Source organism: Peromyscus californicus, unplaced genomic scaffold, assembly GCF_007827085.1.
Source record: "Peromyscus californicus insignis strain IS unplaced genomic scaffold, ASM782708v3 Scaffold_16__1_contigs__length_79575227, whole genome shotgun sequence".
Lineage (NCBI taxonomy): Eukaryota > Metazoa > Chordata > Mammalia > Rodentia > Cricetidae > Peromyscus > Peromyscus californicus.
In genome coordinates this window covers 40,495,592-40,520,975 of record NW_026294458.1, presented here as the reverse complement: position 1 = coordinate 40,520,975, position 25,384 = coordinate 40,495,592, and the positions used below count along the sequence as shown (strand labels likewise).

At 41.1% G+C, this 25,384-nt stretch overlaps 2 protein-coding genes across 4 annotated transcripts in view; one reads left to right on the top strand and one right to left on the bottom strand.

The window, feature by feature from the left end:
* The first annotated feature begins 5,865 nt into the window (after positions 1 to 5,865).
* Cmss1 (cms1 ribosomal small subunit homolog) overlaps positions 5,866 to 25,384 on the top strand; it is a 315,958-nt gene continuing 296,439 nt past the window's right edge. Inside the window, exon 1 of one of the 2 annotated variants that reach the window (XM_052740921.1) lies at positions 5,866 to 6,069. In XM_052740921.1, the coding sequence (XP_052596881.1) occupies positions 6,009 to 6,069 (61 nt within the window). In that variant the 5' untranslated portion in view covers positions 5,866 to 6,008. The remainder of the gene's footprint in view (positions 6,070 to 25,384) is intronic. The other variant, XM_052740922.1, reaches the window with a different exon arrangement.
* Filip1l (filamin A interacting protein 1 like) overlaps positions 9,561 to 25,384 on the bottom strand; it is a 95,064-nt gene continuing 79,240 nt past the window's right edge. For both annotated transcript variants that reach the window (XM_052740920.1, XM_052740919.1), the window contains one exon: positions 9,561 to 14,274. In XM_052740920.1, the coding sequence (XP_052596880.1) occupies positions 14,083 to 14,274 (192 nt within the window). In that variant the 3' untranslated portion in view covers positions 9,561 to 14,082. The remainder of the gene's footprint in view (positions 14,275 to 25,384) is intronic.

The following is a 25,384-nucleotide window of genomic DNA, read 5'->3' as shown; positions in this document are numbered from 1 at the left end:
TGTAGGTTTTGTCACAGGATGAAACCTTGGATCCAAGTGAATATCCTGTGGTGATTTGAATGAAAATGGCCCCCATAGACTCACAGAGAATAGCATTTTTGGAAGGGTGACTTCATTGGAGTAGGTGTGTGTGGCCTTGTTGGAGGAGGCTCACCTTCTCTTCCTGCTGCCTGAGGATTCAGATGTAGAACTCTAAGCTGCTTCTCCAGCACCATGTCTGTCTGTGTGCCGCCATCTCCCTGCCATAATGATGATAGACTAAAACTCTGAACCGTAAGCAGGCCCCAATTAAATGCTTTCCTTTATAAGAGCTGCAGTGGTCATGGTGTCTCTGCACAGCAACGAAACCCTAACTAAGATACATTCCAAGGGAACACGATAGAAATGCTTAGAATTTCAGAGTTCTAGCCTCAGAGCTCACAGATCACTTCCAATGTGTTCCATTGGTTGAAGTGACAACATTCCATCCTGGTTCAAGGAAAGGGAACATGGACTGTACTAGTTGATGGAAGGCTTGCCACATGGTAAGGAGAGTACACAGATGGGAGCTGCTGGTTCCAGGGAGAGATTCTGTCTAGAGTAATTGGATGGAAAGCAAAGAGGATGATATCAGATGTTCTACTCTGGCATCCACATGTGCATACATGGGTGCACACCTGCATGTTCATATGCATGCACTCCCTGTTTGGGTGGGAGCTCCACCTCAATCCCTAGCACCCTGGCATCCCTATACCCAAAGAGTTTGGAATGTTTGGAAGGAGTATGGTGGAAGATCCACCTTGGCTCCCTTCCTCAGCTCCTCCCTAAAATCCGCCCCTTTAAAGCCCGCCAAAGACAGCTCCTCCCCCAAAGAGGCTCAAGACCACTCCCACAGGGGATATATAAGAGGCATCCAAGAAAACAGACTCATGGTTCTTCCTGTCTCCTCCCATTCTCCTCTCTGCAGGGCCAGAGAATCGCCCAGGAGCGCTTTACTCATTAAACCTGGGCTTTCCAATTTGGTCTGATTTGGTTTGGTGCCATGGTGGAGAGGCCTCAGGAGGCCTAAAACTTATCACCACCACCCCCCCCACACACACAACACACACACAGATTTACACATACACACACATACACACATATACACAACATGCACACACACCACCTACAATACAACACAACACAACACACACAGATTTACAGTGTTTAATGGACATAAGATAGGGCTAGAGAAAAGAGTGATGGTATGTAGATGGATTGCTAAATGGTCTTATTAAATAAAAAAAAAACAACACAGAGCCAGATATAGGGGCGAAAACCTGAGAGACCAGGAAAATAGGGAAAGCCACAGCTAACCTTAACTTACCAACTCTGCAGCTTCCAATGCGAGATACTTCCTGTCTACCCATGCCTATATGCCTTGCTGTTCTGCAATCTGATTTGCTCTCTCTGTCCAGCTACATCACTTTCTCTTCCTGCCCAGCTCTGTCACTTCCTGTCTGTCTGTACAGAATCCAGACCTCCATGGTTAACTAGTGTTGGAATTTAAGGCATGTGTCACCACACCTGGCTCTGTTCCCCAGTGTGGTTTGAACTCACAGAGATCTAGACAGATCCTTGCCTGCCAAGTGATAGGATTAAAGGTGTGTGCTAACATTGCATGACTTTTGTGTTTACTTATAATGGCTTGGTTTTTCCTCTGATCTCCAGGTAAGCTTTATTTATTAGAGTATAAATAAAATATCACATTTCAGCACAAATAAAATATCACCGCAGTGGTAAGTAATTCCAGAGCTAGTAATGGTAGAGGGTCATTACCACCCTTAATTATGAAAGGACTGAGGCAGGAACTATTTACCAGTGCTCCAAAATTACAAAGAGAGAGGTAATGAACTGGAGCCACAGCTTTCAGAAAACGGACTAGGGTCAGCAACTGGGTGAGGCAAGCAGGCATGCGGGACACAACACTCGAGATGCTTCTCCCTCTGTTTCATGCCAGTGCCAAGCTGAGAGTGAAAGCCTCAGCTTAGTCCTCCTGCTGATATTAAACTTATACGAAGATACTACACTTGAAATCAGCCAAAGGCTGAGAAAAGGCACAGTCAGTGGTCATCTTCCTCTCGCTTCTCTTACCGATGAATCTGATTTGCAAAACCCAAATCTGAGGCTAGATCTCAGAGGATATTTATGTCATTCTTTTAGAGCATAAAGGTAGAGAAAGACAAACTGAAACATCAAATCCAGCAATGTGTTCTGTTCAGACTGTTTAAAACACACAGTGCTTAGAGGGGTACATAGGACATGCTATTGGTGTCTTACTACTTTTACTGTCTACATGGTGCAAACATTTAAGAAATACATTAACAAGGTCCAGGGCTTTGCTGAAGTTTATTAATAGATTGTGTTCACACAGCCCATGAACCCATGCTCTAAATAAGTCCCTGTCATTGTATTTATAGTGTGTGTCCTAGCTAGGGTTAATATTGAGTGTTGGGAGCACAAGGTCCTTGCACCCACAGATGTCAAGGGAAAACAAGAATGTTAATCATGCAGGGGTGTCTCCTCAATGGGGGAGATAAAATACTTGCATTTCACACAGAAAGCTGAGAGTAAGTACTCTTTTTCCTTTTTTTTTTTTTTTTTCTTGGTTTTTCGAGACAGGGTTTCTTTGTGTAGCTTTGCGTCTTTCCTGGAACTCGCTTTGTGGACCAGGCTGGCCTCAAACTCACAGAGATCCACCTGCCTCTGCCTCCCGAGAGCTGGGATTAAAGGCGTGTGCCACCACCGCCCGGCTAGAGTAAGTACCTGGTTGGTGACCTTTTTGCTCTGTGGAGGCACACCTCACCCAAATTCCCCAGGATGATTATCCTAGACTCTCCCTTCCTAGACAGTATCTTTATAGCTCCCAGAGTTAACAGAACCTGGGAACATCATTAGAGATGTCACATGTATTTTACGTATTGCTGACTTCCGTGCTCTCTTGGTCAGAGACCACATTAGATTTCACACCTTTCAGCTATAGAACCCATCCTCATGGTCACATGTACTTTGAAAAGGAGTCTCTAGTACTCACACTTTAAACTTTATTGTGGAATTGGAATAATTGCTGCCTGGAAACTTTTCCTCAAATTGGACTGTGTTTTAAACATACCAACAATGAACTGCCTAGCATTAGTCTCCCTGACATCTGATCCAGGTTAACAAAGTCACTCAGAACTGGGCTTTCATTCTCATCTCTTCCCAGATTTGTTTCCCTGCCTGAACACCTACAGGGTCCCCCTAATTGCTGGGATGAAATACCACGACAAAGCAACTTGGGGAGGAAAGGGCTTATTTGGATTATGCTTCCACGGGATTGTTCATCATTGGAGGAAGTCAGGACAGAACTCAAACAGGGCAGGAACCCGGAGGCAGGAGTTGATGCAGAAACCATGGAGAGGTGCTGCTTACTGGCTTACTTACTCCTCATGGCTTGCTCAGCCTGCTTTCTTGCAGGACCCAGGATGACCACATCAGGGATGGCACCACCCACAATGAGCTGGCCCGTCCCCCATCAATCACCAACTAAGAAAATGCTCTAAAGGCTTGTCTACAGCCCAATCATACAGAGGCGTTTTTCTCAACTGAGGTTCCTTCCTAGCTGATGATTACAGCTTGTGTCAAGTTGACATAAACCTAACCAGCACAGTGTGCCATTTTCCAACAGTCTCACGGTAGTCTCTTTCACAGTCATAGGCACCAATCTCCTCACATCGTGGCATCGACAGGAAATCCTGGCATTCGTACAATAAAACGAAGACTGAGGAAAGGCTATTTCAACCTGTGGCAGCTGGCCAAGACTGGTTCCGAAGACTAAGGGAATCACTGACGTACCCACGCCACACGGGAAGTTCTGCTCAAATCCGTTATCGACACAGCTTCCCCCAAACAATAATTCTATCACGTCCTTCAACTGAAATAGTAATGTTCAGACTTCTTTGTATGACACCAAAAATGTGGGCACGGAACTGGGAGAGTTCTCCGGGGTCATCTAATTTATTTTCTTTGTCCAGTTAAGGTTAGACAGCACCTTATCCAAAAAACACCCCAATTTTTCCACCAAGGAACTGATTTTTTTTTCTTTAATCATACCCACATTGGCCTACTGATACACACTGACAAGCTAAAGCTGTAACAGTTTAACTGCTGAAGGCAGCCTTGGCGGGTTGGAGCCAAGGGGCATCACAAAGCCACTCCATGTAGCAGACCTCAGAGGCTTATTGGGGGCGGGGTGCAGAGGCGACCTCTAAGCTAAAGCAGAAGGAAGAGAGAGGGGAACCAGAAGGGCTTGCTTCTCATAATGGGATACAGCGAATGTGCATAGGGAGAGGGCTCTACTCAGTGGCTACAATAGTCACAGTGTCACATCTTGGCAGCTGCTGAAGAAGTGTCCTGCTAGGTCCCCGAGGGCAGGCCGGTGGGTGTAAATGCCTGAATGACAACAAAAGTTTAATTGTCTTTTCTTCTGTGAAGGCTGCCAGTTCAAACCACTGGGAAGTGAATGTTTCATACCTAAACTCTAAGGATACTTGCTCAAATGCTCTACAGAAAGAGGGATCAGGTAAAGCCCCCCTAGTTGTTTCCGCCTTAGCTTCCCTGGGTTGATGAGGTGATCAGGTAGTGGATCTCGGGTTTTAGGACAGGCTAATTTATAAACCCGGTTATCAGTTTACTGATAACAAAACAGTTAAGGAAGATAAAATTTGGCCTGATTACTCGATATAGTCTGGAATTTTTTTCTGTAAAGGGAGAGACAGTAAATGCATGAAGTATGGATGTGTAGATTTACCATACCAAAGCCACACTTTCTGGTTAGTTTGCTTTATTTCTTCCAATGCTTTCTACTATAAAAATCACTTATGACCACCGGTACAAACAACCCATGGCTGCATTTGGCCTGTGGCTTTCCTGATCTCTGATACCTGTTAGGCAGAAAGTAAAGGAATATTGCGTATAGTCCGATTGTCAACAGTCTGAGAGTCTACTCTATGCCAAGTTCTCTCTCTCTCTCTCTCTCTCTCTCTCCCCCCCCCCCCGTCCCTCCCTCCGTCTCTCTCTTTTCTCTGTCTCTGTGTCTCTTTCTCTCTCTAGCTCCCTCCCTCCCTCTCTCAGAGATAGGTTTCTCTACATAACCCTGGCAGTCCGGGAATTTACTATGTAGACCAGGCTGGCCTTGAACTCGAGAGATCTGCTGGCCTCTGCCTTCAGAGTGCTGGGATTACCACGCCCAGCTCCAAGTTCTGTTCTTGTTCCAAGAGCCATAGTATTCAGACACAAACACTCCCAGTCCTTGAAAGGGTATATCAAACCCGATTAAGTATAGATAGAGAGAAGTAGTATAATATTTCAAGGCGCTAGGGCATTCGCACCCCTCCTGACTAATTACCTTCTCTTTATTTAAGTTGTACCAAAAGTGTAGCATCCACGTGTACAACGAATCCCTGACTTCCATCGCCACAAACTCTCAGGCTTCTCTCTCAGGGCAAACTGTACAAGCGCAGGAACGACAGAACACTGACAACCTAATGAAAACACACCCACGTGCTCAGGACTTCTCCCGCGGCTGAAATTGAGCAGAGAAAAATCGTCTTAGCATCAGTCCTTGCACTTTCGACACAGACTTCTCCGCCGCAATCCAAACCAAAACCCTTAAAGATATTTTTAAAAAAAACGATCACGGCGGACGATAAGCTTTTGGTTCTGTGTCGTGGCTCGTTTCTATCACTTGGGGGCCTTTACTTTGTGTTTCCGGTTCGACGTTGAGCACCCGGAACCCGTGTGGAAACGGCGACACCCGCTCCCGCGGCAGCTGGAGGGCGTGGTGTGCGTGACGTCATCTCCCCCGGGCGCGAGCGACGGCGGCGTTCCGTGGTTACCGCCGCGTGCTGCTGGGGTCGCCGTCGCCGGCCGTGAGGCACAGACGGAGAGCACAGCCGCCGCCGGCCCGTTTCCCCGCTGCGTGTCAGCAGCTCGCGTCGGGTCCCACGGAGATGGCGGACGATCTGGGAGACGAGTGGTGGGAGAACCAGCCGGCCGCCGCCAGCAGCCCAGGTACCCGCTCGGCCCGCCTCCTCCCCAGGCCCCCCTCGCCGCCTCAGCCCCCTGCCGGCGTGTGTGGCCCTCGCGGGGGTCCGCCCGGACGAGGGGCGCCCGCGGGGACACGGGTGGGAGAGCCTGTCGTCACACGTGAAGCGAGAGTGACACACACCCTCGTGGTCTGCCGGTGTGGAGGGGGGGGGGGTCCCTTCCCAGGCTCTCTTTCTCTTTTACTTAACTTTGTCCTTGAAACGACGTAGACCGTTTTTTTTTGTTGTTGTTTTGTTTTTTGTTTGTTTGTTTGTTTTTTGTGCAAAGAAGCGGTTTGGCATGTGGTCACCGGTAGTTCCTGAACTAGGAACTAGGTTCAGACTGGTGGAATTCAAATCCCAGGCTCTGCTGTCGCTGACACATTCTCCTTTTCATCATCTGTAAAAAGAGTAATGCTAATATCTGTTCAGAGGTTGTTATGAAGGTGAAATGGAGGTGGTTTAAAGTTGTACAGCCTGGTACAATGCTTGGCGCACAGTGTATGCCCAAAGTATTAATACAATGTGTTCTTTATAACATGTAGTTTGAGGCAACAAGGGTCTTCAATAAAGGTCATCTTTTAGAAGTCTGCTGTTTTACAGATAAGGAATGTGACCTAAAGATGTTCATTGGCAAGTTCAGTTACCTGGTTGGTGTCAGAAACAAAACTGTTTCCCAAAGCATTTAAGTAACTCCCCCGAAGTGGCCTTGAACATTTCAAGTCCCATAAGACTGAACATGTAGTGACTACTGTTGTTATGTCTCAAGTTACCCCCCAAGGTTCCAAGATCTGCCCCTCTGTAGTTTTGAGGGTAAGCTCAAAGTTAGATTTCTGTTTGACCTCAGAACCATCACATGATAGACACTGATGGAGTTGACAGGTTTAGGAGATTTCTCAGTGTGAAACTGAAAAATCACAGCATGGATTTTGTGATTTGAGGGAAAAAGTCAAGTAGAGTGTCAGTCCAGTGGCATATGGGAGTCTGAATCCTAGGTGTGAGACTGGACTAGAGATGTAGGAGAGCCGGCACCAAACTACAGTACCGAGAAACTAAGCGTAAAGCAAAGATGAATAAAAATGGCTTGTTCTCAGTAATCTACAGCTCTCCACACCTTTTCAGGAGTGTTCTTCCTGTGATTCAGTAGCTCATTTTGAGTCTTGATGCCACCTCTAACCATACATGTAACAAGAAAACGGAGGTGTTTAGAAATATCAGGAGTCAGGGGGTAGTCATGCCACTTTTCATTTGTTGAGCTCTTACTGTGTGCTAAATCCTTTTCCTTTCTTTCCTTTCTTTCTTTTTTGAGATGGAGCTTTCCTTCTGTAGTCCAGGCCAACCTTAAACTCTTAAGACTTGGTTTCTCTGTGTAGCTTTGTGCTTTTCCTGGAACTCACTTGGTAGCCCAGGCTGGCCTTGAACTCACAGAGATCTGCCTGGCTCTGCCTCCCGAGTGCTGGGATTAAAGGCGTGCGCCACCACTGCCCAGCTAACCTTAAACTCTTAATTCTCCTGCCTCAGCCTACCTTTAATGTCATGTGATTGGTATGGTCACTTTATGAATGCTAGCATATTTTCAAGTCTACTAAGAAGTAGTTACTGTTTTCTTATTTTTATACATGAGGAAGCAGGAGCACTGAGATGCTTGCTTAGCTTGGGCTTCTCTTGTTGAGTGAGGTAGCTCCCATTCATATTCAGATGAGCTGAAGTCAGTCTGTGCACCTATGTTTCTTGTGATGGTTATTCTTATGATCAAAGGTAAGAATCTCATCTCTAAGCAAACAAATCATTATTGATTTTAAAAGGTACATAATTTATATGCATTATACACATTATCAAACTGTTGACTGGTCGTCTGATTTTATTCAGAGATAAAAATAAGCAGTTTTGCCGTTATGCTTTGAGAAACATCTTTTTGTCTGTAATTGAGATGTAGTTCTCATATGTGATTTGGCTCAAAGCTCAAACAGCTGGATGGCTTCTGAAGAATTTGTTGTTTAATATGAATATCAAGTGTAAGTGGTGTAATTCTGCTTTGTCTCCACACTTCCATATTTCAGTTCCCACAACCCATCAATTTCACAGAAGCTTGATAGGATATTGATGTGTTTGTTCCCTTAACTTCTCACATCTCCAGGTCCTGTTGTGTCTCCTGCCCGAAGTTACCCCGGGTCTTTCTCTACATTTCCCCCCATTGACGTATATACTGTTGTTCTAATTTGTATTAACCACTGTAGTAAGTTCAAAATAGAGGTTCCAGCATCAGTTTTTGTCCCTCAGCTGCCAGAGAAGTCAGATCAGAAACTGGGTTAAATCTCCACAAGCTCTCTCTGCACACAGTAAATCTCATTACCGTGGCTAGTTATTTTCCAGACCTGCTAGTCCCCACTGTTGACAGTGGCTCAACAACACTGGCCTTCCCTTTATTTCTCCATAGGCTCCATTCCTTTCGTCTCAGGATCTTGTAATAGTTGTTCCGTGCTGTCCTTCTGATTTTAGTGACGAGCTCTTAACATAGGAACGCGGTTCAGACCTCCCTGAGAAGCAGCTCCTGGTTAGCTGGGAACGTGCTGTGGGTGCTCTTTTGATTGGCAGGTCTCAGACCTCCCTGAGAAGCAGCTCCTGGTTAGCCGGGAACGTGCCGTGGGTGCTCTTCTGATGGGCAGGTCCTTTACCACTGTCTGCCGCTTGTCTTGGTAAATCACTGTCTGCTGGCACTGGATGTTAGCTCCATGGTAGCTTTTCCTCATCCTTTGCTTTCTCCTTGAGGCTTGGAGGAGTGATTTTGTTCCTAGAAGGCATTCATTTAGTTTTTGTAGTAAATTAATTATTATAGCCATATCCTGTCTGGAGACTTATGCCTCTGAAGATGCTCTATTGCATGGAAGACTTGCCAAAATCCTGTGCCTTATGGTAGTGTCTAACTATCCTTTATTAAATGTATTTTATTATTTTTTAAGCCAGGATTTTAATATGTAGCCCAGTCTGCTGGCCTGAAATCTGAAATCTCCCAGCTTTGACCTCCTGACTGCTAGGATTAGAAGTACTCACTATCATGCTCACCTGGATTTAGTGTTATCAATTGTGTTGTAAAGGGGACAATAAATAGACTCCTGCTTTGTAAATGAGACTGTAACTCATACAGGTGACAGCTTCGTGACCTAAAGTGAATGCAGTGATTCTTTCTGTTAAGTGACTGCTGAGGTGAGCATCGTGAATATTCTTCAAATCGTGTTGCTTTATTGATTCAAATTTCCTCTGGAATGACTTGGTGGGGGAACATAGGATCTCTAAATGAATAGTTAAGGTTGTTATTTGTTTTGTTATTTACCTTTTTTCTCACCAAAGTTAGACTGCTATGGTATAATTTAATATATAGGCATTGTGCATATTGCGAACCATTGTCTGTGCTGTACAATTCAGGCTTGGAATATTCCTGTAGATGTTGACAGTACCCACAGAGAACCAACTTCAGAGCACAGTGTTTTCATGATTATTTATTGAGGTCAGCTCTATTTTTGACACAGAATTGGAGGGGACACCATCAGTTTACATTATTGGATATATGTATTGGTGTGTTTAATAAAGATACATATAACATGACAGAATGTTTAAGGGCAAAATTCAGGATGGATTTTTAAACACAAGAGGGAGGAAAGAAAAAGAGGCTACATTGTCAGTCATGTTCTGTACTTGAAAACTTCTAGATGAACCTGCAAACAACCTAGGAGACTTTTGGAATTCCCACAATTCTTACAAATGTTAAAACGAATGGTTCTTGACAACAGCTTAGGAAAGTTTGAAAGTACATGTGTGCATATCTTTCTCCAGATCATACATTCCCTGATATAATTTTGCTAAGTATCCATGCGTTTCCTGAAAAAATACCCCTCATAAATGCGGAAGACCTTTCATTTCTTCTCTTGTTTAATAATAATGCATAACATTGTTCTGTACTACAAATTCTTAGAGGTTTTTGTATTGGTTTTGGCTTTGTTTTGAGAAAGGTTTTCACTATCTAGCCCAGGTTGGCCTTGAATTAGAAATCCTACTGCCTTGAACTAGACGTTTTTTTGCTTCAGCTTGCCCATTGCTGATATTATAGGCTTGTGCCACTCTGCCCTGCTTTTGACCTGTTCTGGATCTAATGATTTGTCATTGAATACTTCAATGTTATATACACTTTTCTAAACATTTCATGAACATCTTGCAATGTAGTTTTCTCATTTCGTCAGCTTTCATAGAATGCTAGATTGAATTCTTGAATTGCAAGTGTTGCTTTTAGAAATTAGATGATGGTAGTGTGGTTAAATGTTCTGTTCCTGGGTTCCTTGCTAGTCTAGTTCGTGGGTTTCTTTTTTTTTTTTTTTTGTATGTATTTATTTATTTAGCAGGAGTCTACCAAGGTTTTGCAGATCCAGTCATTTTTAAACTACTCAGCTTTGGTATTTTAGTGTAAAAGTAGACAAATATGTAAACAAATGAGTGTAACTTGTTCTAATAAAACTTTATAAACAATGAAATTTGAGTTTTATGTAATTTTCTTATCATAAAATAGTTTTGTTTTGATTTCTTTCAACATTTTTCATTATCACAATTATTCTTAGCCTTCCTGTCAAATGAGGTGAGATAATAGAATTTTGGCCTACCCAGCTTGAAGATGCTGCTTACATCCCAAACTCAGGGGATTATATATTTCTCTGTAAGAAATTTGAAATATATCCTAGAGAAAAGTGGTTTTTATTAGTTACCCTAGTATTCAGTCCACAGTTCTGTTAGATACTAGATGAATTACATTCTGATTAAAATTAGATAACATGATTTCAAAAAGTTCAAATAGTAATCCAGAGATCACCAAAGCTGAATAAACAAAGCACAAGTAGGACTCTTAACATAAAACTATCAGTTCTTAGGAGTTTCATTATTTTCCTTCACTTGGACTTTTATCTATTTCTTAAAATTTAATCACAGTTACTCTAGAATTGTAGGACATTTTCCTTTTGAAATTTAAAAACATTCTGACAATTTCACATATGTATATGGTGTATTTTGTCCATTTTCACCCTCCTTACCTCTCTCACTCCCTTCTACTCCTGTTAAACACATTCTTTCCAGGGGCCTCCTTCCCACTTCATGTAGGATAGCTTCTCTTACTTACTTTTTATTTTCCCCCTTCATAACGGCCCCATTTCTGTAGCAGGGTTATGCTGGGGTGGCAGGATTCTTTGTTTCACTTGCTTTATATGTCAAACACTATGCTGTTGACATCCAAGTCATACTTAGTTCTTAGTTGCATTGCCTGTTATGCCTCAGATGTTGCTTGGAGTAAGCCTGTGTTGTAGTTGGTAATTCTTTGGTTAAAATGGAACATTTTGTGATACTTTTATCTTAATGAGAGAACTTGATTGCCATTTGAAGATGAATTACTGCTGGTGATCATAGAAATGTCCCTAATTATTTTGTATTTTTTCTTTTTAGTACTTTGAACAATATCTTCTCCTTTCTTTCCTTGCTCATGAATTTATGCCATCTTGATATAAAACATACTTGAGAGAGTACCAGTGTGGGAGAAAACAAGGTTAAAACCTTTAATATACAACATATTTTGTGTTCCTTTTCAAGATCAAACTTTCCAAGGCACTTTGTTTTTCTGAAGCCATTAATAGTATATGTTATTTTTCCTATCAAAAATTCAATTTTATTTTATTCTTATGTGTGTGGGTGTTTTACCTGCAAGTATGTTTGGTCTCCATATGTGCAGTGCCCATGGAGGCCAGAAGAGGGTATCGGATGACCTGTGACTGGAATTGCAGATGGTTGTGAACTGCCTTGTGGGTGCTGGGAATCCTCCCAAAGAGCAACCAGTTCTCTCTTAACTGGTTGCTCCCTTGTGTGTGTGTGTGTGTGTGTGTGTGTGTGTGTGTGTGTGTGTGTGTGTGTGTGTGTGTGTGTGTACTGCTGAGAATTGAACCTGTGGCCTTGTGAATGCTAGGCAAGTGTTCTCTCTACCAGAGCTGTAGCCTCAGCACTTTTTTTTTTTTTTGAGACAATATAACAGCTCAGACTAGCCTCACACTCATGATCCTTTTCCTTTTGCCTCCTGCTTCTGCTCCAGCTTGGTAAGATTATAGGCATGTGCCCAGCTTGTTTTATGCTTCCTTTTGATCTATTTGGTTTTCACTCTAGGGATTCCAGTAGTTTATCTCTCCATTAGCATAATAAATGGTACCCAGGCATAACTGATTTTCCCATCCTACCATACTTCACTACCCGTGTCTTGATTGAATGGCCTCTCTAGCTCATTCCTTATCCTGAATTTACTTAAGATGTATTAAATACCTGCTTTATCTCAGGCATGCTGCTGTGCACCCTGTGGATGTGTCTTGCTTTTGGCGTCAGAGCTCCCTCCCCTTCATTCATAGTCTTTTCTTTTCACTTATGGCTTTAACTTTGGCTTTTGTTTCAGTCTCATAACTTGTCCTCCCACAATCTTCCGCTGCTACTTGCCTGGTGCTATACACCATTCCTCTTTAACTAGCATAACTTAGTGCTGCCCACCTTCCTCCTCTTCCTCCTCTGCTTCCTCTTCCTGTCCCTCCCTCTCTTTCCCCCATTCCTCTCTTCATTAAATGGCCCCCTGGGGTGTTATATTGTGGCATCAGTGTATGCATTGAAATAGATTAGCCATGTGAGTGTGGGGAATGGCAGTTCTTTGCTTCTGCTTTGAGGCCCATTGTAGAAAGCTACCTGAAGTGTAGTCCTCAGCCAGGAAGATTTCCTCCAGGCCCATGCCTCCAGTGTTCGGTGATGGGTCATAGAAATCATTGACACTCCCAACCCCTGGGACTTTGTGAAGTTGTGAAATCTCTTTAGTCTAAAATGCCTCATCTTAAAAATGTCATTGCGCCAGTGTCCACACTGAATTATAATCACTCCTTTCTCTTGATTCAGTGACACAAGCTTGAATGAGATAGAACAGTGACTACATGTTACTACTGCCAGGGTACTGTGTGCAGCCTGTAGATGACTGAATGCAGTATTCTGTAAATGTCATCCTGGGTCTCCTGGACCAAAGCGTTTGTTGAATCTGCTAATCTTTTTGTGTAACATTGAGGGAAGGGATGTGAATAAAGACGCCCTATGAAATGATAAATTATTGCTCTTTTTTTTTAAGAACCATAACAGTGATTTATATTTCCCTCGTAAGATTTCAGTAGTAGTGACCATTGATTCTCATATGCTCTGATTAATATAGAAAGCCACAGTGCTAATCTGAAGACTTTTTTAATCTTACATGCAAAGCAATATGATTCTATAACTTAATCTTTAGGAGGGGAAATCTGCTATAAAAATGGTAGAGGAGGCTGAATGCTAGTAGTCAAGTATGTACACATCAGTGATTGTTGGTTGGCCACACCAAGGATGTAATCAGCTATTACTAATTTTGTTGTTTCTCTCTCCTTATAGCTAAGAATTACTACTTTTCTTTCTCATAGTCATAAGATGATGGTTTTTAGACCTTAAAGTTTGGTTTTAATTGTTATGTCATTTTGATGAAAATCATCCTACTTTCACAAATAAGTCAGGAATTCTTGCTAGTCCATTTTCTTATCCCATGTGATTATGTGATTCTGTAGAATGAAAGATTGCTTCTTTGTTTACAAAAGGCTCTTGAGCTATAGTAGTGGATCGAGTCTTGTCCTGAGCTGATGCTGCAGTCCAGCTTTGAGTCAGGTTACAAATGCCATGAAGAATTGAGTGGTGTGCAGTTGTGAACTAGAGAGTGTGTATGTATGCTCTAGAGAGAGTTGGAAAGTGTACATGCACTGCTTCTTTGGACATGCTCTTCACCAGGTCCATCAACCTGTGAGCCATAGGACAGCATGCTGCTTCACCGTTTCCTGGAGAGATAGATGGCCATCCTTCTCTGGCCTTCCGTGATTGTAGCTTCTCGGATATTTCTGGAGATGAATCTTCCTAGACAGTACTTAGGTGTGACTTACCTTTTCCCTTCTATGTGGAGGAATGTGTTAGAGGTAACAGTTCTTATGATGTGTAATTTTTCACAGCCATTTTGGTGACTAGGCTTATCCACAGGTCCGAGGGCTGTTTTGCTGGAAAGTCTACTGATGCCTGTAGATTTGGGTTTAGGGATCCTTGTTGGAATTCTCTGCTTGCATACTCCTTTGATCTTGAATCAAACAACAGCAACAACAACAAAGACAAAAGGTAGTTATTATACAGTGGAAGAAAATGGTCATTTTTAAAGGCATGTAGTTAGTTCAGAGGGTTTGACTTTGAAAGCAGTAGGTTCTGGGAATCTTATCAGATTGAAGTTAGTTTGAGAAAACATTCTGCAAACTCCTTTTGTATATGTGCTTTAATGATAGTGGTAACCACAGGGGAAGCCTAATTCTTCTTGCTAATCAGTGTTGTGGAAATAAACAAGAGCAGTGTCCCCAATTATTGTCAGAGAGCTATGATATTTCCAGAGAAAGATTTAATTTTTGCTGCATCTAAGAGCTTCATGGGGAAAGTAGCATTTGACTGAACCTCAAGGAAGCTGCTGTCGATTATAAGATGAGAGAATGTTGTTAATATTCTTGGTTCAGGAAAACATCAAACACATTTGAGAAATGGAGTGCTTCAAATTAGAATGCATATGACAGGCTGCCACATAGGGGAGACTACCCATTCATCATAGGAACACGTATGAGAAAAGAGTGGATTGAGGTGGGAGATGGGATACATTGCAGAGGCAGAGTTGTCTACTATCTGCTTATTGGTTACCTATGAGGGGCAATGTAAGAGGAGTCACATAGCCTGAGTGAGTGATCTAGGTAAAGGAGTAGGTTATCAGGGAGTTAAATAGATTGCTAACAACTATTATATTTTATATTTTAATTTTTAAGGGAGAAAATGCTTCCTTAAAGAATGAGAAGAGTAAAAAAAAATGAGAATATTTAAGAGTATTTGTTGGCAGTCCGGACAGTGGTGGTGCACGCCTTTAATCCCAGCAAAGGCAAGTGGATCTCTGTGAGTTAGAGGCCAGCCTGGTCTCCAAAGCAAGATCCAGGACAGAGAAACCCTGTCTCAAAAAGCAAAAAATTAAAATAATTAAAAAACAATAAAAGAGAATAGTTGCTGGCATATAGATGGGAAGTTTTCAACTAACCGTACATTTGTTATAGTCAGTTGATTATTCTTCCTTTATTGTTGTTGTTTGTTTAGTTTTTGTTGTTTGGTGGTGGTGGTCATGGTGATGTGATGGTGGTGGTGGTGGTGGTGTGAGACTAGATCTCACTTCTAGGCTGGTGTGGAACTCACTGTGTGCCCCAGGCATGCTTTGAACTTGTAACAGTCTTTCTGACAGAGTTGATTATTCTCCCCCCCCCCAGGTTACACCATTCTTTTCTTGTTTTGAGTGCATAAATGTAAATATTGTCAAATATCTTAAAAGTTTTTTTGTATTCCTTTGTTGTAGATTTTTAACACTGTTTTTATGAGACCATCTTCTAATTATTCTTCATCCTTTAACATTTTTATTATGCTGATTCAGAACATTGAAGTGCCTTTATATTTACCTTAAAATATAGTATATATGTTTTTCATTTATTTCATTATCCCAAATATAGTCTGATATTATTGAGCTTTTAACTCCTAAATCATTGAATACTTGATTTAAAAAGTGTATCAGAATGAGTTAGAATTAAATTTAGTAGTCACAGTCACTTAAACACATAGCGCCATAAATAGTGTTTTCAAATAGAAAGAAATGCTGCATAGATTTGGCTTCCTTCAGTAAGGATAAACAATGTTGGAAATACACTTGTTTTTTGATTCATGTAGTCAAGTTTTCTGTACGTAGGTTAATATTCTTAGTATCTTTTTGTTATTAATCCTAAACATACCAGGTGAGGTGATAGTCCCATTCCATTCTCGTGTGTCCTACCTGTCATCTTGGCTTCACGGTTCCATGTAACACTAACATATGCATCTACATTCTTCATGTTTTTGTTGTTTGCTTTTAAGAATACTACTAATAATAATAATAATCAGCGTCCAAATGAAGTAGAGAGCAACTTGGCACTGTATATCAAGTACCATAAAACTCATCCCCTGTGACTTAGTCACTTTTTTCGTTAGAGACCTTTTCTAGGAAATAAAGAAAGGTAAAGATAGTTATTTTAGCATTAATTAGAATGAAAAAAGTGGACATAGAAAACAATTCTTAATAGTGGGGGTGTGATAAATGAATTAGTGTATGATTACATAAAAACACTATGCTGTCGTTACAAGTCATTGAAGTTACAGGGAACTGCTTCCACAGCAATGTTAAGAAACTGGATTTAGATCATGCACACTTTAAACACTTACATGTGAAGAGAAAGAACTGCAGATTGACTGTCCCTTGTGAAACACTGGGGGTCATGAGTAGTTTGACTGTCTTAATTTTGGGTACTTATTTGCATATCCACAGTGTGATCCACATCTAAACACAGAATCCATTTATGTTTCCTGTGTACATTACACAAATAGAATGAATATAATTTTCTACACTATTTTTAGTGTCACTGTGTATTAGCCACTACATGTCATGTGAGGTCCTGTGTGGAACTGTCCACTTAAGACATTGTAGTGGCACTAAGAAAGTTAGGTTATAGCATGTTCAATTTCAAATTAGGAATGCTCAACCCTAATTTGTAGATGAAAATGCATCCATATTAGTGGTCTGCTCAGGTTAGTGACATTATAAGTGCTCTTTGTTAGTCCCAACACTTTCTAAAATCATACAATTAAAAGATGATATAGTAAACTATTAAGAGATGAAAAAGGAAAATTCTCAGTGATGAGGACATTTCTGTGATTATCACCTATTTCATCTAACCATGAACAACAAAAGCTGCAGTTGAAATCTGTTTCAACCTTTCCAGAATTCCAGTTTTCCAATTTAGTGTCAGAAGTCCATGGTGAGCGCCTGTTTAAATAGTTCTGTGGGTGTGTAGGAATCCACACCTCTAGTAAATTCTCCAGGATGATTTGTTCTGATGCAAGTGGTTAGCCTGCCACACTTAAGAGAACCACTGCAGGGGCTGAAGCTCTTTTAGATAGAAACATTTTCTTTCACTGTGAACTCCGACCTGCCAAGGTAGGGAAAATTTAGCACTATGAGAGTCTAGCGCATCTTGGCCCAGTGGTCACATGTCAGGATGTCTGTGATTCAGGTAAATGGCACACCCAGATGTTATGGCAGAGCTACAGATGATTGTCTGGGAGTCGGGTCGGGGCAGGTATGTTTTTCATAAGCACCACAGGTCTCTGTCTGAATACCTACCTAACATCAAACACTGTAGTGGTGGAGTTTATAGGCAATACTGATAGTGTTGGTGAAGAAGATTGGCTTGAGGTGGTGATAACTTACAGGTTAGAAGAAGTTCACAGGTTAGACTTTATTTGCTGATTTCACCACACAGTTTTTACCTCTAGATGGCAGCAAAGACTAGTTATCTTATTAGGACAATCCCTGAATTGTGTGCTGGGAGAGAGCATACTGGAATGATGCTGTTTTGGATTTTTTTTTTTTTTCTGGTATGAATTTCATACTTGGACTTGTTTCTGTAAACAAAGTATGGAGCTGTAAAATGTGTCATCCCTTGGATCATTTTTATAGAATGTTATGTCAAATAGCTCCAAGAAAGTTTCTTTCCAAATTTCGAGTGCATATTGCAAGAGAGATTTGTGTACTGTGGCTCTTTTAAGACCACACAGTGACTGTTCTACTCAAAAGCTCCTGGGTTTCATCAGAAAGCAGATGTCCGGGAGGGGGTTAAGCAAGTTGGAAAGTTCATTCATAAGAGAAAAAGATTTTTTTAATTTATTTGATATTTAACTCAACATGAAGGGTGCTATTTGGAACAGATAACAAGTCTGAAGGATGTGTGAGTTCACTGAACAAAAGCTCTGTCTAGGAAGCAATAGAAAGAAAAGAAGTATATTTGCGAGGTAAATTCATTATTCTCAGAGTATTAGCTTATTTTGTCTGCAGCTTCTTAAAAAGAAACCCAGCAATCTCTAGGACTCCGTGTTTGCCACAAGTCACTTAGATGGTGATGAATCTTCGTGACTGAAAGAAGTGCAGGTGCATGTGGTGTTTGCAGTTTTGTTCAGTCTACATCTCTAGCCAGTTTCCTTATGATGTGTTATTTTCTGTCATCACAGAAAACAAGCCTCAGAAGACATGTCGGATTATCAGACGATGAGGGAGCTAGCACATCCTGCGTAGACAGCTGGAGTCGGGATGTTTCTTTTTTTCACAAGGAAATTAGTGCTTAAGTGCTTTGAACTTTTTGGTGATGTATTGGCAACATACTGTGTGAGAAGGCAGTGTTCCTTCAGTATTGGGCTTGGTTCCAGAACTGCAAATGGCACTTAATCATGCCCTTAGTGATAGATACTGAGGACACTTCTAAAGACTTCAGCTCTGACTTGTCCTTGAGAAGTGGGAGATGAATTCAGAGCTTCCTGACTCCCCTGGGAACCCAGCTGTGGTATGCTTGGTCAAGGCTGTGTTTTCAAGATGACAGGTTTTTGTTGTTGTTTTAAGTTTCTTTTAATATTAGTGTTTATTAGGAGCGTGCATAAATGATTATGATAGATGTAGTGATAAAAAAGAGGAAATGCTGAACCAGGAAAAAGTGCCCTTGAAATATGACTACTTTCATTTGTTTTGTCTCTTATATTGTTTGGCAAATCACCACTATTTGTGGGTGCGGGGAAGGGTGGAAATAACAGATAATAAATCTGGCAGATAGCCCAAAGTTTCATATGCTGCTTTGGTGTTTTTATCTCTTGATTTTCTTAGAACTTTCCATTATTTAATGAAACATTACCCCTTAAGTTTTAGTTTTATATGGCACGGGGCCCTTCATAGGGAGACCTTATAACTTCATTATCTCATTCCCATTAGCCTCCTGTGAAAGAACATTTATTTGCAATTTAGCATCTGTCCCAGCACTGTGATTTATATTGAAGAGCTGTCCAGTTTCTGAGGTGAGGGGTCAATTGGTACCTTTGTTCTCTAATGTAATGTGGGTTGTGGTTGTACCTAGTCCCTCACATTCTCTTTTTGTGGTAATTACATGTGGGCACGAGGGGTATTCCAAGAATAAACATTGAAATATAGTTGTCAAACCTTTCCTAACCCAGTTCCTCACATTTGTGCCAAACACAGCGTTACATTTAGAAATATGGTGGTAAAATAAAATATACTAACCTGAATACTGTCTTCATTATTTATCCTGTTATTCATTTGCTTTCTTCTTTTGTCTCTGCTTTTTTCTTTCTTTCTTCCTTTTATCTTAATTTTTAATTTTGATTTTGTTTGAGATAGAATCTCACTGTGTAGCCCTGGTTGGCCTGGAACTTAATATGTAGATGGGGATGTTTGCAAACTCCCAGAGATCCTCCTGCCTCTGCCTCCCAGGTGCTGGATTAAAGGGGTGTTCCATCATCAACTTCTTTTTTGATGGGTTTACTGGTACTAGAAACCTGAGGAGTTCTAGGTGATTCTGAACAAAGTGGGAAGTTAACTGTGTTGTGAGGAATGTGGATGTGTTTGGGACGATGACAGCTGATCCTTGCATTTGAGATTATGGTATAGGAGAGGTAACCTATGACAGCAGAAAGAAATGCTGTACTGAAGCTACAGTGTTTTTTAGAGGAGTTTCTGGAAATCCACAGGCAGATTGAAAACTAGTGGGAGGTTTATCAAATAAGCGTACTTGCGGAAAGAGTAGAAAGAGAATATGAGGAGCAAAGGGAGAGGAACAATCTAGTCCTCAGAACAGAGGTGCAGGCTAAGAAGGCCAAACTGTGTGGAGGAGGAAAGTTAGCACCATTATGCTGGCGTGAAGGGTGTGGTCAGTATCAGAGGAAGATGCAGTGCACAAGGAGGCAAGTCCAGGTAGGAGGTTGGAGCACCCATTATCTGGGCACTGATGTAAGTGCTGTTACTTGATGAAAGGCTAGGGAATTACTATGATCTGAATGGTATTTGGGGTGAAAATTGATTAGAAGGATGAGGGTTATATAGAGTGTAACTATGCTAAAGTACTGTGTGTGCTGAGGTCTGGGTTAAGGGACTAGTAGCACAGATAGGAAGTATGGTGAGTACAGAAAGCAATAATGGAAAAATAGCTAGCTGGATGGTGAGCTTTGGGGAACAGAAGTTTCTAGGTGTTGAACCTGGGTGATAAGGAAGAAGCAGAACAAAAACCCTTAAGGGGGGCAGTGTAAATGGCGTGTGTGTGTGTGTGTGTGTGTGTGTGTGTGTGTGTGTGTGTATTTAACTGTTTGGTAGCATTGAAATTTTGGAGATGTTAATAGAGAACCCTGGTAGAGAAACAATCATCATTCAAATGTCTAGGAAGAATATGTAATTTCTTGCCAACTACTCTTCATCCCTTTCTTAGAATTAGAAATGAGTTTTTGAGAGTCTCTCCTTGTGTCTGAATCTTTGCTACAAGGCTACAAAACTTTATGGATAATTAACTAGTACTGAAAAGACCTCCTTAAAAAAAAAAGTGTTTCTTCCCATTACATGAATAATGTGCTATGATTGAACTATTATCCATGCACTGATTGGCCTGTAGGAAAGGAAATCCTGCCCTCTCTGCCAGTGACCTTTCTGGCCACCTTAGCCATTGTGTCTGGACCAAGCAGACAGATTACATAAACTTGCACTCTGGGGAGATTTGCTACTTCTTGGCACTAAAGTATTCAGTAAGGACAGGATGTCCCCCTCCATGCAGATTTCCTTCCTCATTGGCAGTCTGAGAAAGGTTTGGAATGTGGCCATGATAGGTTTCACAAAAAGAAAGAAAGAAAACAAAACAAAAACCCATTAGTAATTGTCTATTGTTTCTCCTGCTGTTCTCATTGCTTTCTTTAAAGTTAAACTCAGCAATCACAGAAGCATTCAGAATTTTCCAATTTTCTGCAGTAAATTTTATTATTATTATAGCCAGAGAAGAGTCTTCTATGAAATAAATGGTCTGCTTATGAATGTTACTCTGAGAGATGTCCTCAACATGATTGCACATGGCTTCCCCCCTTTCCTCCCTAAAGGAGAATCCTGTTTTTACTTAACTTCTCTCTGAATTAAAACTCACTAGTTTGTTTGTTTGTTTTTAGATTACAAAAGCATCTGATACAATATATTTGGGCAAAACTTCATCAAAAGACAAAACAGAAAAGGAAGTAGCTTGTTCTTTTCTCTCCTTCCCCCTTTTTAAAAAGGGAGAAAACCACCAATAGGAAGGAATTCTTGAGGAATTATTTTGAGTTGTTTGGAGGGTGGTTGTATTGAAAATGGGCTTTATATGCTTTATGAGGGGAATCATGGGAGGTCAATTTGAAGACTTTGATTTGAAGTGGCAGTTTTGATATGGGGTACCTTATTGGCTTATATTTATTATAACCCTGAATTAGAAACAGAATTTAACACTGATAGAATTGAACCCTAATATTTCCCCTGAGCTGGGAAAGTGGACAGTATTTTTTTTAAATGGGAGTATCAGTTTTTCCTTAGTAAGATATGATATTGCTTAAAAAGTAATTTCCTAATTTAGGGCATGCAAACTAGGAAAAATTTCTAGGGTTTTGCAAAGGCAGGATGCTCATTTAGTGTGGACTGTGTTAATGATGCTTGTTTTTATGGACTAGACCTTGAACCTTGGTGGCCATTTACAAAGGAAGTCATTACCTGGACTATGGAGACAACCATCGTCTTCTCCATGCCAGTGTTCATGTTTGTAATGCTTCTCCCATGGATCATGTGCACTTTGATGCTATTTTGCTTGCCGTCTTTGAAGCTTCTATAATTTAGTTATGTAAGTCTATCCTATAATTGATGATTATATTAATTCTCCACACATATTGATTGCCCATCCAAAGCTCCTTCTTCATGCTTGGCATTTGTGTATTTTGCTTGCAGAATCATGCTTTAGGGTAGAGTGGACACTGACTACTGCCTTAGTATTCTCTGACAACCATCTTTGGATGATGAGAACATGAGAGGTTATTTGAGTCTGTCTTTGCCTCATAGGAAATGCAGCCCTTCCCATACCTGCCATTTGTGTGAGTCTTGGCTTTTCACTCTTAGTATCTGTTGGCCTAACAGTAGCTTTAGGATTCAGGAAATGTTGGAGAGAAAATTAAATCACTATTGGCTGTAGTGATCTTGGAATGTTTTATAAGAAGTGAGCTTTGGGCTAGACTTTCAGGGTAGGTCCTGTTTCAGTTGATGAGAAACGAGAATCTTATCTATATAGGTGAGTCCTTCCTGTGTTTAAGGGCATTCTGAGTGTGGATGAAATGGCATATATCTGAGATGGAACACGGAGGTAATGTTAGGCAAGTTGTCCTATCACTGTAGGTAGCAGAATGCAGTTTATATTGCTCCATTGAAGTAGCTTCTCATGTGTTACCATGAAAAGAGAATGGACAGTGAGAGAGGCCTGTCTTCAACAGGTCAGTTTTGTCACATACTAATAGAAAAAAACCTAGAAAGCCTATGTTAATTTATCTCTAAAATTGACAGAATACCCCTGTTTTAAGGGTTATCATAAAATGAAATGCCGTATAAAGGACTCATTTCCTCTCACCCCCCATTACATGACTTTATTAACCAGAAGCCTTCTATAGGGACCCAGCACTTCCTGTCACTGTATTCAAAGTCCTTTACAGTCTGACCTTATCGCAGCCCCAGCCATCTCAGCTTGTACTACTTGTTCTTGAGAGGTGGATGTCTCCTCTCTGCATGCTCCATTTCTCTGCCATGTGGGCAGCTCCCAGAAACTTTTTTGTCTTCTGCATCCTAGGCCATCTCACCTTCTAGTCCCTCTTCTTATCTCACCCATTCCTCAAACCCTCCAAAACCTGCAGTGCTCAATGTTTATACAGTTCCTTCTCTGAAGCTATTGCTACAGCACAACTGGCCTATAGAGAGAGCTGTTTCATCTCTCTAATGGAATGGCTTCCAGTGAGGGGGCAGTTTTGGCCCCCCACAGAACGTGTAGTTCTATCTGAAAACACTTCTTGTTTCATCTGGAGAGATGCTATGTGGCATCTAATGACTAAAAGCCAGAGGGTCCTAAACATCCTGTGAGGGCAAAGAACACCTCTGCCATTGTCCTCAACAGAGAATTATTGGACCCATCCTGTCATTAATACTGAGGTTGTCTACTCCTTCATTTGGTGGGGTTAGGTCTTATATGATGAAAGTTAAAAGAAATTTATAGACTCTTAGAGAAGGAACACAAAAGAAGTCATCTACTAGTTTTAGCGTGTGCCAATGAAAGAAGTCTGTTTTCTGACGGAAAATAAAGTTGTCAGGTAGAGCCACACATGATTTTAGAGTTTAAATGTCTTTTTTCACAAAAGTCAAATGACCTGTCGAAGGCCCTTACAACTAATTGAAAAAGGCATGAGCTGGAATTTGGTCTTCCATTTGACTGCCTCTAGGGTACCCTCTTCCTAGTTGTTCCACTTACCTAATGCTTCATGAGCCTGCTAGTGCAGTGCAGTCCTCCATCTCCAGTTTATTGGTAGGAGTATATAGTTTTCTACTTGTAAATGTTTCCTGACACTTATTCCTTGATTCCCACACTAAGCTGTCAAGGGATGAATCTTATCCTTACAATACCCAGTGTTGACTGGGAGGCAGGCACACAGTATGTTCATTTGTCATAATCAGTGGGTTGACCACTTGTATCATGTGATGCTTTGAAGAAAAGATACCACATACTAAGACATCGAATTTGCTGAGTCACATAAGTAACTTTTCTATTAGTAAACCCACCTGCACCTATCCAGAGAATGTAGAAGGATTTGTGGGTCTTTAGGGCCTATGTTCATACATTGTGCTTTTACTTAAACATGACTGGCCTATATAAAAAATAAAGCAAGTTAAGTGTGGTGGCATATGCCTGTAACCACAGTACTTAGGAGTGGAAGCAAGAAGATCATCTTCAGCTATTAATTTGGAGTGTGAGTTTTAGGCTGGACATGAAACCCTTTCTCAAAAAACAAACAACAACAAACAGCCTGCACCTCCATGCCTAGCTTATCTCAGATGACTCCTCAAAAGTGACCATACAGAATCATTTGGCTAAGAAATCTTCCTTCCTTTACCTTCTAATTTGACTAATGCTTTTAACAGAAATTTTAAAATGAGGCTGTAAGTAAAGAGGATTTCCCTGAGATGGCTGACTGATGCCCAGAGTTAGCCAAGAGTGCATTCTTATGACAGTTTCTTAAGGGGAAAGCCTGTTCTAAGGAAGTCCCGACAGACTTGTTAATGCTGCCCTATCAGCAGTGTTAATTCATGATCAGACTTTAAAATACTCAGAGGTGTTAGCCACTTATCTCGATGGACTTTTAAGATTCTTTAGGTTGCCTTTCTGGGATGCTTGCTTCTGATGTAGTGGATCACACAAAAGTACTTTAGTTCAGAGGGTCCCTCAGTTAGAAAGGAAAGGACTTGGTGTTTAAATAAAATCAATTTAACAAAACTTCAGTTTGGGGAACTTTATTAGCAAGGCACTAGGCTTTCTTGTGTTTGCTTCACCGGGTCCTAAGGGAAATGGAGTGCTCTGTTCTGTTTCTTCAAAGTGCACTCTCAAGGGTGTGTTCTGGACCCAAGAAGTGTTGTAGGGATAAATTCGGGACCTGGGATTTGGGAAAGAAACACAGCTTGTTGGTGTCAGACCCTTCTGCCCAAATTAACTTAAAGATTCAAGAATTGATACTTTGCTAGTTATGAAACTGGCAGCATTCCTACCTAATATGCTTGCTTTTATTGAATTTTCCTTTTGAGTAAAAAGAACCTGGAGAATAAACCCTGCTTTTCATTATAGCCTCTAGAGGGCAAAATAGTCTCACTTCCTAGGACAGGTGTAAAACAGTCTTAAGAGTAGGGGGAACACTTGCCAGTAGCAATACAGAAATTTCTGTAGTGGTGAAATTCCAACTTCAGACTGCAATCCAAGCAGAGGATTTGTTAGAATGTAACTGAGAGCATACTTCCATCTAGAGATCCTGGTTTGATAGCACTGGAGGAAACCTACTGTTGAAATCAGGAGAATCACATATGGATATCTGGGTTCAACTTAGTTACACACTGATCATGAGATTGTTTGTGTGTTTGAATATCCTTAGGGGGAAAAATCAAATAAAAAATCTGAAACACTTCTGATCCTAAACATTTCTGGTAGTTTTCCATCCTGTCTAGGAATCCCTTT